Source organism: Terrapene carolina, unplaced genomic scaffold, assembly GCF_002925995.2.
Source record: "Terrapene carolina triunguis isolate 2854851 unplaced genomic scaffold, T_m_triunguis-2.0 Scaffold580, whole genome shotgun sequence".
Lineage (NCBI taxonomy): Eukaryota > Metazoa > Chordata > Testudines > Emydidae > Terrapene > Terrapene triunguis.
The window spans coordinates 582113-594499 of record NW_020664931.1 but is presented as its reverse complement, the minus strand read 5'-3'; the positions used below and the strand labels follow the sequence as shown (position 1 = coordinate 594499).

The 12387-nt window shown below is 45.8% G+C and overlaps 1 protein-coding gene across 1 annotated transcript; it reads left to right on the top strand.

Annotated features, from left to right (window-relative positions):
- Positions 1-802: 802 nt before the first annotated feature.
- On the top strand, positions 803-1498 carry LOC115271356. Its single transcript, XM_029913307.1, has one exon. The coding sequence runs from the start codon at positions 803-805 to the stop codon at positions 1496-1498; it is 696 nt and encodes a 231-aa protein (XP_029769167.1).
- The last annotated feature ends 10889 nt before the right edge of the window (positions 1499-12387 follow it).

Here is a 12387-nt window from a genome sequence, read left to right as displayed (position 1 = left end):
AAGCTGGTAGATAAGCTTAGAAGTTTTTATGCAGGCCCCTACATTTGTACCCTAAGGTTCAAAGTGGGGATACAGCCTTAACACCTCTACACACACAAGCACTACAAAGACAGACGCAAGTACAGGTACCTTCTCCTCCAATGAGACTCACTCCCACTTAAACTCCCCTGTTAGCAGCCCTGGGTGCCGGCTCCTGGGTGCCGCTCCTCGCAGCTGTGCTGCTGCTCGGCTGGGAGGCCTCTTTTATAGGCCCCCTAATCAGCCAAGCTCCGCCCCCTAATCAGGGCTCCGGGCTCAGCTGCCCTCCCAGCACACTGCTCCTACAGGCCTCTACACACACAAGCACTACAAAGACAGACGCAAGTACAGGTACCTTCTCCTCCAATGAGACTCACTCCCACTTAAACTCCCCTGTTAGCAGCCCTGGGTGCCGCTCCTCGCAGCTGTGCCGCTGCTCGGCTGGGAGGCCTCTTTTATAGGCCCCTATATCAGCCAAGCTCCGCCCCCTAATCAGGGCTCCGGGCTCAGCAGCCCTCCCAGCACACTGCCCCTACAGGCCTCTACACACACACAAGCACTACAAAGACAGACGCAAGTACAGGTACCTTCTCCTCCAATGAGACTCACTCCCACTTAAACTCCCCTGTTAGCAGCCCTGTTTGCCGGCTCCTGGGTGCCGCTCCTCCTGGTACCCCAAGCAGAGAAGGTTACCTTGGGCCATCCAATGACCCTGTGGACCCCACATGCAGCCCAACAACTGTTAGTCCAAAAGGGCACTCAGCATTTAACCTCTCAAAGACTAATGCATTTGGAAGTTTCTTTGTTATCCAGGACAAACTTAAAAATTAAACAGTGCCATACCTTGAACCCTGCCACCCTCTTACCTTTCCCGGACAACGATCATGAGCCCTCACATGATTGTCTTCAAGTAGTGCATCGTCAAGAAAAACCCCGACCAGATAGTTCAGACGTGCCCATTCCAAATGCTGAACTGGAACTGTACACAGATGGTTCTGCGCGAGTCTTGGAGGGCCAACGGATATCCGGATTTGCAGTGACTACCCAGTTTAAGGTATTACAATCTGCACCTCTGGGACCCTCTACCTCAGCCCAGGCAGCAGAGTTAATAGCCCTCACCCGAGCATGTGAGTTGGCCGCAGGTCAGTCTGGAAACATTTATACTGACTCAAAATATGCCTTTGGCGTCTGCCATGCCACAGGCCAACTTTGGGCAAAACGATGGTTTATTACCTCCAGTGGCACTAAGGTAGCTCATGGGCCCTTAATCCTAAAATTATTGAAAGCCATACATTTGCCATCTAAGATTGCCATCATCCATGTCCGGGCCCATCAAAAGGGAGACGATCCCACTGTCCGTGGGAACCGACTGGCTGACACAGCTTCAAAAACGGCCTCCCTTCAACCTTTTGTTGCCAATCAAATGGTGCTCACATCCTTCCCCTCACTAATTCCAGTCCCCTTTGTTCCTGAACTATAAGAGGTTAGTCGTTAAAAAAACATTGGGGCCACTAAAACACCACAGGGGGAATGGCAACTACCTGATGGGAAAAGAGCCCTACCCCGAGCTGCTCTGCGACCTGCCCTGCTTAAATTACACCAAGAAACACATGGTGGAGTAGAGGCCATGGCAGCTACTGTAAACAGACTCTGGTATGCCCCTGAGGTATTCCAAGAAGCTAAACAAGTCCTTGCTACCTGTGACATTTGTGCAAAATTCAATCCAATGGGGGAACCGAAAGGCCCCCCCAGAGCAAGATTATGGGCATACACGCCCTTTGAACAGCTCCAAATTAACTACTCAGAGATGCCTAAGTGCCAAGGCTTCAAGTACCTTCTTGTAATCGTGTGCCAAATGACTGGCTGGACCGAAGCATTCCCAACTAGACGGGCAACTGCCTTGGAAGTGGGAAAGACCTTATTAAACCATGTCATTCCTAGGTTTGGCCCTCCTAGGTCTATTGACTCTGATCAAGGGACTCATTTCACTGCCCAGGTTATTCAACACATTGCTAAGGCCCTGGGTATCACCTGGCTTCTACATACTCCTTGAAGACCACCGTCTTCTGAACAAGTAAAAAGAATAAACCAAACTTTAAAACATAAACTCTCAAAAGTGTGTGCACAGGCTGGGTTAAAATGGCTTCAGGCCCTACCTCCGGCCCTTTTGGCAGTTCGAACTGCCCCTAGAGGCTGGCTCTGTCTCTCACCCTTTGAACTTTTATTTGGCAAGCCATACACCGGATTTGCTGATCCTGGACCTGTGACTGATTTAGCCACTTGGGGTAACGAGGAGCTAACCGGATATGTTGTTTCCCTCTAAACTACTCTCATATCTCTCCACAGGTATGCAGCTCAATTTCACTCCCTACCCGCTGATGTCCCCGCCCACCGAATCACTCCAGGGGATTGGGTCTGTGTAAAAAAGTGGAAACACGAGCCTCTCCAACCCCGGTGGGTGGGCCCTTTCCAAGTTCTTCTTACCTCCCACACTGCAATTCGAGTGAGGGAACAAAACACTTGGATTCATCACACCCGAGTCAAGCTAGCCCCTAGGCCGGGGCCAGAAGCAGACGACTCCAGACTTCGAGGAAGCCCCTCCAGCTCTTCCCACCGCGATCCGGAAGAGCCAGAAGCAGACGATTCCTAAAAAGCTGAACCTCTCGAGGGACTAAAACTCTTGTTCCGGCAGACTAGATCCTAAGACTTTATAACCATACATTTGCAGACAGTGGTGCAGTGGCTACTTCTTTCTAGTTTGCCCTTTATAAATGCTAACCCTCACCCAGCGGCCGGATCCCTGCAACGACTAGCCACATTGGGACACTTGTCTGATTGCTGGCTGTGTCACCGAACCTGTTCTAAGGAAGAAATAGGACTGTGGGCTGCACCTGCGAACCTCTCTGAAGTACTCTCCTTACAAGTAATGCGGAAAACTAAATGGGCGTAAATTGGGGAATACCAGTATAACAATTATGGGAAGGTATCTAAAGTTTGGCATTACTACTGGGCTGCTAAGGGGGGTCCCTCTTTTTGGTATCCTAGGGATTGTGTATAAATTGCCCATTTGCTTAAAAAATATGAAGGAAGTTGGAAGGGAAGTGGGTTATCTTCCCCTTAAAGCCTGTAAACAAACCCTTCAGTTTAATGTCAAAAATAAAACCCTTTATCCGTTAAAAACTCCTGAAAATGCCCAAGGCTACTCCCCTTGCCACCTGAGTACGGGTTTTACTACACAATCAACAGGCGTGTATTATCAAGGGCAGTGGCTTCCCTCATTCCTCCCATTAGGCCCCATAAATAAAATGCATACATACTATATGAATATTCACTCTGGTCTTCTGTTGCCTCACCCATCCCTTAAAAAAATGTCTGGATGCCAACACATGGGAATGCTTGCAAATTTCACAGCCAAGTTGTTTGCTGTTACATATTGTGAAAGCATCCTAAATAACACCCATGCCCTAGGGCACCTAAATGTATCCCACTGGAGGTGTCAGGACCGAATCATGGGTAACTCCAAACACCGGGATGTGAGGGTGGCCTGGCGCCATCGGGTCGCGGGAACCATTCTTACCCTCTATTTAAAAAACCCCGGCTTGTATTTCATCTGTGGCCACAATGCCTACAAAGCTCTCCCCCCAGGTTGGCAAGGTCACTGTGAGGTGGCCCGGGTGCTACCGGATGTCCAAATAAACCACACGTTAGACTCAAGTCAGATCCTCAACCTGGGAAGCTATTCTCACAAGCTCTTTACCCGCCCCATAAAACCTCAAGTTAAACATGCCGAAAATCCCCTGGTAGTCAGGCAAACGGGGTTTCATTCCTTTGTCCGCGCGTTTATTCCTGGGCTGGGGGTAGTAAAATTAAAAAGGGCGGTAGTAAATATTTCTGCGAAGCTTAAAAAGGCAGCTAATGCCTCCCTAAACGCCTTTCAAAGGTTACAGCAAAAAATCAATAAAATAGCAAAATTAGCATTGCAAAATAGACGTATGTTAAATGCCATAAATGCTAAAGTGGGGGGGAGGGGCTTGTGCTCGCATTAAAAAAAATGCTGTTTTTATATTAATCGCTCTGGCTTAATTAAAAAAAATCTGCAAGCTATTAAAAATGCTGCTTTTGTTTTCCATGCTGTATCTCTTAATCATACCTTAAACTTTAAAAATCTCCTCCCAGACCTTGGGTCCTGGTTCACAGGACTTTTCCGAACAATTGTTAAATAAATTATTTTCCTTGTTTTCTTTTTATGTGTTATTTGGGTATTGTTACAGTGTGCAAAATGTCTGTGTAAAGCTGTCACAAAAGGCTCTGCTACCCAGAAAACCCCCCAGTATCTGTCCCTCCAGGTTAATCGTAAATTGCGCAACGGGCCTGACAATTTAAGTTTGTCAGGCCCGAAGGGGGGACTGTAATAGTCAGCAGTGACCCCCCCCTTCCTTAACAATCTAGCAGCCGTTATGGCTACCAACGGCCATTAGTGGTAGCAGGCGCCTCACGTACACAGCTATCCTAAACTTTTAAACTATCTTGTCTCCCCTGCCTTAAGGCAGAAAAAACTGGCTCCAAACCAGTTTTCACTGACCAAATAGCAAAAGTGCAGGGTCTGGCAACCACCAATCAAGTGTTAACACGGCAAAAGTCTTTGTCTGTGTATAAAAGTTCTGTAAAATTTGTATAAAACAAAGTCTTTGTACCAAGGTGCAAGGCTCTCCTTTTTTCTGCAAAATAAAGCAACCCTTCCTTATCCCTGTCTGGCTGTTATTGGCTCTCAGCTAGGTGGACCCAATATTTTGGTAACGATAGGATGAAATTTAATAGTGAAAAGTGAAAGGTCATGCATTTAGGGATTAATAACAAGAATTTTTGTTATAAGCTGGCAACGCATCAGTTGAAAGTAACAGAAGAGGAAAAGGATCTCGGACTATTGGTTGATCACAGGATGACTATGAGCCGCCAATGTGATATGGCTGTGAAAAAAGCTAATGTGGTCTTGGGATGCATCAGGCGAGGTATTTCCAGTAGAGATAAGGAGGTGTTAGTACTGTTATACAAGGCACTGGTGAGATCTCATCTGGAATACTGTGTGTAGTTCTGGTCTCCCATGTTTAAGAAGGATGAATTCAAACTGGAACAGGTACAGAGAAGGGCTACTAGGATGAGCCGAGGAATGGAAAACCTGTCTTATGAAAGGAGACTCAAAGAGCTTGGCTTGTTTAGCCTAGCCAAAAGAAGGCTGAGGGGAGATATGATTGCTCTCTATAAATATAGCAGAGGGATAAATACCAGGGAGGGAGAGGAATTATTTAAGCTCAGTACCAATGTGGACACAAGAACAAATGGATAGAAACTGGCCGTCCGGAAGTTTAGACTTGAAATTAGACAAAGGTGTCTAACCATCAGAGGAGTGAAGTTCTGGAACAGCCTTCCAAGGGGAGCAGTGGGGGCAAAAGACATATCTGGCTTCAAGACTAAGCTTGATAAGTTTATGGAGGAGATGGTATGATGGGATAGCCTAATTTTGGCAATTAATTGATCTTTGACTATTAGCGATAAATATGCCCAACAGCCTGTGATGGGATGTTAGATGGGGTGGGATCTGAGTGACTACAGAGAATTCTTTCCTTGGTGTCTGGCTGGTGAGTCTTGCCCACATGCTCAGGTTTTAGCTGATCGCCATATTTGGGGTCGGTAAGGAATTTTCCTCCAGGGCAGATTGGCAGAGGCCATGGGGTTTTTTCGCCTTCCTCTGCAGCGTGGGGCCAGGGTCACTTGCTGGAGGATTTTCTGCACCTTGAAGTCTTTAAACCATGATTTGAGGACTTCAATAGCTCAGACATAGGTTAGGGGTTTGATACAGGAGTGGGTGGGTCAGATTCTGTGGCCTGCATTGTGCAGGAGGTCAGACTAGACGATCATAATGGTCCCTTCTGACCTTAAAGTCTATGATTCTATGCTATGGACAGTACAGGGGAGCCAGTGTCTCCATGAGATCTCATCTCCCCCTGCAGGGTAAGGCTGGGGGCACATAGGGCATCCCTCACACCCCTTGCTCTCTTAGACCCAGCCCCACTGAGCAGAGGGCACTGTCAGGCTTCCTGTTCTGCATCTGTAACCCAGCACAGGCATCGACCCGCCTCTGGTGACAGCTCTTGCCTGCATCCTGAAGTATATTGCGCAGTATGCTGCAGCCCCTGGAAACAAGCGATAGGTTTGTAGGCAGCACTCTCTTGTCTTCAGCCTGCCCCAGGCACACTCCCCTACCATCCGGCAACTGCTCTGGGGGTGACTGAGCCTTCTGCTGCCAGGTGCTCTCTCATCACGGTTCAGCTTCATAAGCAGGGCAGGGAGTGGGCCTGGCCACCCACACAATAGTGGGCACCAGACACCCCATTGATAGCCATGTCATGTGGGAGGACCAAAGCCCCTGCCCTACATGGCTCAGGAAGGCCATCTACTCAAAGCCAGCCAGTATTTTGAGGCCCTTAGTAATCACTACCACCCATGGGCAAACCACAGGAATAATCACCTCCCAAACCTCCATCACCACAACACCGACGGTTGGCTTGTCACCACCAAACTGACCAGCCACCGACCTGCAGCAGTCTTGGGTGGCCAGCTTCTATATGGCAATGGCAACCCATTTCTGGACTGGTATAGCCTCCCTGCATCCTGGGGCTCAAGGGTCGGGCAAGCTCATCACAAGGCTCCTGTTTACTGAGTTGGTGGGTGTGACATTCCCCTCTGGTGTTATCGGTGAGCTGCTAGGTCACTCCAGTCCTTGACTCTGGGAGCCAGCCTTACCCTGCTCTACTGTGAGAACCCCCACTCCTGATCTGTTCACACACAGCCTCTGGCATGTAAGCTGCTCCTTGGATTGTGCAACCGAATTCTACACTAGCCAATATCTCCGGTCCCAGACACAACCCCCGTCTTGCCGTGTCCAGTTATGCCCGCTGGATGCTACAAGTTTATATGAGTTCGTCAATTTAACAAAGAAATTGATATGCACCAGGTTTGTTATCCCAAGGGGAGTCTCTGACACGCTTCAAACCAAAAACACTGCTTCAGGTAGAATAAACAAACAAATTTATTAACTTCAAAGATAGATTTTAAGTGATTATAAGTCAAAGCACAAGTCAGATTTGGTCAAATGAAATAAAAGCAAACCGCATTCTAAGCTGATCTTAACACTTTCAGTGTCCTTACAAACTTAGATGCTTCTCACCAAAGGCTGGCTGGTTGCCCTTCAGCCAGGCTCTCCCCTTTGATCAGCACTTCAGTCGCTTGGAGGTGATGTCTGTAGATGGAGGTGGAAAAGAGAGGAAGAGCATGGCAAACGTCTCGCCCTTTTATCATGTTCTTTCTTCCCTCTTGGCTTTGCTCCCCCCTCTTCAGAGTTGGGTGAGCATTACCTCATCGCAGTCCCAAACTGACCAAAGGAAGGGGGGTGACTCACTCGAGAGTCCAACAGATCCTTTGTTGCTGCCTAGGCCAGTGTCCTTTGTTCCTGTGAGGCCGGGCTGGGTTTGTCCCATACATGCCCTGATGAGGTGTGAACTGCCCCTCTGCGTTTGGAAGGTTTTGCCTGGGCCTGTTTTAAGCCATGAGGACACATTTTCAGCCTCATAACTATATACATGAAATTACAACCTATAACATTACTATAACATTACTGTAACAACAATTACTATAACATCACTATAAGAACAATGCTCAGTGCATCATGTGCCTTCTGAAGACACCCGACATGACAAACTTTGCATTGGATACCACACAATCATTTTATAAGGATGAACATGGGGGTATAGGGTGTTCCCATGAGGTACAGAACGTCACAGTGGGCTAAAAACACTTCCACACACCGGCCAAGGACAGACAAGTTCTCCCACAATACATTACAAAAAGTTCAGAGAGTGGCTTGGTTTAAAAATTGCCAGTTATGGGGAATCTGCCACAATTGTTGGCTGTTAAAAATGTGTGCCTTATTTCCAGTCTGAATTTGTCTGGCTCCAAATTCCAGATTGGATCTTGTTAGACCTTTGCCTGCTAGATTGAAGAGCCCATTATACAATTTCTGCTTCAAAGTAGGTTCTTAGAAACTATGATCAAGTCACCCCATAACCTTCTCTTTGCTAAGCTAAATAGACAGAGCTCCTTAAGTCTCACTGTAAGGCAGGTTGTCCAATCCTTACATCATTCTGGCAGCTCTTCTCTGAATTTCTCCAATGTTTCTACATCCTCTTGAACTGTATGCACCAGAACTGGACACAGAATTCCAGCAGCAGTCACACCAGTGCCAAACACAGAGGTGAAATAACCTTTCTGCTCCTACTCAAGGTCCCCCTGTTTATACATCCAAAGATCACATTAGCCCTTTTGGCACAGTGTCACATTGGCAGCTCACATTCAGCTGATTGTCCAAGATGATCTCCAAGTCTTTTTCAGAGTCGCTGCTTCTCAGGATAGAGCCCCCCCATCCAGTAAGTGTGGCCTGTGTTCTTTGTTCCTCGCTGTACATTTACATTTGGCCATATTAAAACACACATTGTTTGCTTTGTGCCCCGTTTACCAAGTGATCCAGACCGCTCTGTATTAGTGACCTGTCCTCTTCATTATTTACCATTCCTCCAATGTTTGTATCATCTGCAAACTTTATCAGTGATGATTTTTTGCCTTCTTCCAAGTCATCAATAAAAATGTTGAACAGCATAGGGCCAAGCTCGATCCCTGTTGGACCCCACTGGGGAAACACCTACCAATGAGGATTCCCTGTTTACAGTTACCTTTTGAGACCTGTCAGCCAGCTAGTTTTTAATCCAGTTAGTGGGTGCCAGCATGTTAATTTCATACTGTTCTAGTTTCTACATCAAAATGTTGTGTGTTAATAAGTCAAATGCCTCACGAAATTCTATGTATATTATATCAACGACATTACCTTTATCAACCCAACTTGTAATCACATCAAAAAAAGATATCAAGTTAGTTTGAGCGGATCTATTTTCTATAAACCCATGCTATTGGCATTAATTATATTACTCTCCTTTAATTCTTTATTGATTGAGTTGGATATCTACCATTCCATTATTTTGCCTGGGATCAATGTCAGTCTGACAAGCCTATAATTACCCAGGGTGTCCTATTTACCCTTTCAAAATACTGGCACAACATTAGCTATCTTCCAGTCCTCTGGAACTTCCCCAGTGTACTAAGAGTTATCGAAAATCAGCATTAATAGGCGAGCAAGCTCCTCGGCCAGCTCTTTTAAAACTCTTAGATGCAAGTTATCTGGATCCGCTGGTTTAAAAATAGCAGCTGTTGACATCCCCCTTCGTCACTGTTAGAATAGAAAGTATTTCTCACCATCATATAACATGAATACATTAACTGGCATTTTCCTAAATGGAAAACAAATATTTATTGAACGCTTTGGCTTTCTCTACATTATTATTGTCAGCTCTACCATTTCCACCTAGTAATGGACAAATACCATTGTTAGGTTTCCTTTTGTTCTGAATATTCTTAAAATGTGTTTTTATTGTCCTTAACTCGGCTGGCAATAGATAATCCCCTTGTGTCCTTTTGCTTCCCTTAGCAATTTTCTACAATTCCTAGAGTCTAATTTATATTTCCCCCCATATGTTACGTATTGTATTTTTTATAGCTGCTTTCTCTTCTCCTCTAAGTCAGGTTGTTTGTTTTCTTTTCACCTGTGTAGCCTTCTTTCTAGCTTGGGAAATTTAGGCTTTTTGGGCATCTAGTGCAAGGTTCTTATACAACTCCAAAATATCATTTACAATTTTCTGATTAAATCCTTTCTCCCAGTTCATTTGACTCATCACTGTTTTCAGCTTGAAACTGGCCCATTTAAAGCACAAGTGTAGATATAATTATACTGGTTTGGACATTATTCTGTTTGCACATTACAAATATAATCAAGTCATGATCATTGGCACCTAAGCAATGATCAATAAGCCCAAGATGCTGCTCCCTAATAATAAAATAAAATAAGACACAGCTCTTATCTAGTGCTTTTCATCATTAGACTGCAAAGTGTTTTACAAAGGTCAGTAACATCCCCATTTTACTGACAGGGAAATTGAGGCAGAGAGCTGGGCAGTGACTTGCCCAAGGGCACCCAACAGGCCCGTGGTGCAGCCAGGAATCTTTCTCCTCTGGTTTCCATCCCAATGCTCCCCATTACATGATTCCCAAGCAATTAATCACCCCAGAAATGTGCTCCCTTCCCCCGAGCCCACAACTCACAGCTGACCCCACATGCCTCGAATGGCGTGTGATGCAGAACATGTCACTCATGTGAATGCACCTCTGAACTCTGGGTCTCTGCTGACCAAGGAGAGCTGTGAGTGGGGTGTGGTGGAGGGAGAGGGGAGTGGCATGTTAAAGGGACATTTGTTGTACTTAAACACCACAAGCTGAGAAAGGGAGGCAAAGGATACTGCTCAATGGACTCTGGGACAGGAGTTTTGCTAATGGTCAGATGTGTTCAAATCATGGTTGTAGCATTTTCCCAAATTAATGCCAGGCTCCTATCTTCTTTTTATTAAATGTTTTCTCTGCTATACAGTGCTTGCCAGGGTGGAAGTACTGCCTCTTAGAGGTATGGTGCTTAATTTCCCCAGATTACTGGATGAGGGCTCAGGCCGGTTCTGTGTTGAATTGTTAAAAGGGACCCCTGGATATTGAGCCCAGCGCTTGTTGCGCCAGCTCCACCTGGCAAAAGGGTCACACCACTGTCTCCGCCCCGCCCCACCCCACCACCACTCAAAGAACATAAAAACATAAGAATGGCCCTACTGGGTCAGACCAAAGGTCCATCTAGCCCAGTATCCTGTCTTCCGACAGTGGCCAGAGCCAGGTGTCCCAGAGGAAATGAACAGAACAGGTAATCATCAAGTGATCCATTCCCTGTTGCTCATTCCCAGCTTCTGGCAAACAGAGGCTAGGGACACCATTCCTGACTATCCTGGCTAATAGCCATTGATGGGCCTATCCTCCATGAATTCATTTAGTTCTTTTTTGAACCCTGTTACGGTCTTGGCCTTCACAACATCGTTTGGCAAGGAGTTCCACAGGTTGACTGTATGTTGTGTGACGAAATATTTCCTTTTATTTGTTTTAAACCTGCTGCCTATTAATTTCATTTGGTGACCCCTAGTTCTTGTGTTATGAGAAGGAGTAAACAACACTTTCTTATCTACTTTCTCTTCACCAGTCATGATTTTATAGACCTCAATCATATCTCCCCTTAGCCGTCTCTTTTCCAAGCTGAAAAGTCCCAGTCTTATTAATCTCTCCTCATACGGAAGCCGTTCCATACCCCTAATCATCTTTGCTGCCCTTTTCTAAACCTTTTCCAATTCCAATATATCTGAGATGGGGTGACCACATCTGCACACAGTATTCAAGATGTGGGCGTACCATGGATTTATATAGAGGTAACATGATGTTTTCTATCCCTATCTTAATTATTCCCAGCATTCTGTTCGCTTTTTTGACTGCTGCTGCATGGGGAGAGGCACGGCTGGCCTGCTACTGGTAGCAAATGACATCAGAGAGCAGTTTTTGTAATCCTTTACATACGAGTAACTGCTGCAGGTAGCAAAGTCCTACAGGGAGCAGGTTCTCGCACTGCACCGGCCAGCGCTGGGTGGTGCCGTGGCAGGCGATTTAGAAGTTCCGATCGGACGCTGTCCCTGAGAGCTCGTGCCCCCCAGTCTCAGTGAGCTCCAAGTGCGAACCACCAATCTGAATTCACATCCTGAGCGCCCAATGACGGGGCGGAGGGCAGGACTGGGGCCACAATATCCCCGCCCTGTCAGCAGACAGACCAATCACAGTTCCAGCTGGGTTTGAAAAAAAGTGCGCGCAGCTGGAGGATACCAAAATGCTTTACAAACTGCAATAATCATTGCTAACTTAATATTGTCCCCATTGTTGGTATTACATATTACTTCTCTCTAGGTACCTGACCAGAATCTCCAATATAGTAACTATGTCCATTTGTTATTTCTAAGAATTAGCTCCTGGTTAATAGTTACCTTCCATCTCACAGGAGAGAGCTTATTGCCCACTTGTTGGGCCAGGTACATTTGTCATTTACTTAACTTTCAGATTACCTAAAATACGGTATCGTAGGATTTTCAGATAATGCTTCAAAAGGTGAAAATATAAATAATTGTGACTTAATTATATCACGACATTTAGAAATACAAATGCAATCTACAAAGACATGCTATGTTTTGTAAAAAGTGTAAACAGTCAAAAATGACTTTAAATAAATCATAAGTATGTTACAATATTCATAGTCATAGAATTTGAGGTCAAAAGGGATCACCAGACCATCTAGTC

Bases quoted from the DNA above. Each gene is read 5' to 3' on its own strand.
- LOC115271356 (XM_029913307.1), top strand. From the start codon at position 803: ATGCATTTGGAAGTTTCTTTGTTATCCAGGACAAACTTAAAAATTAAA.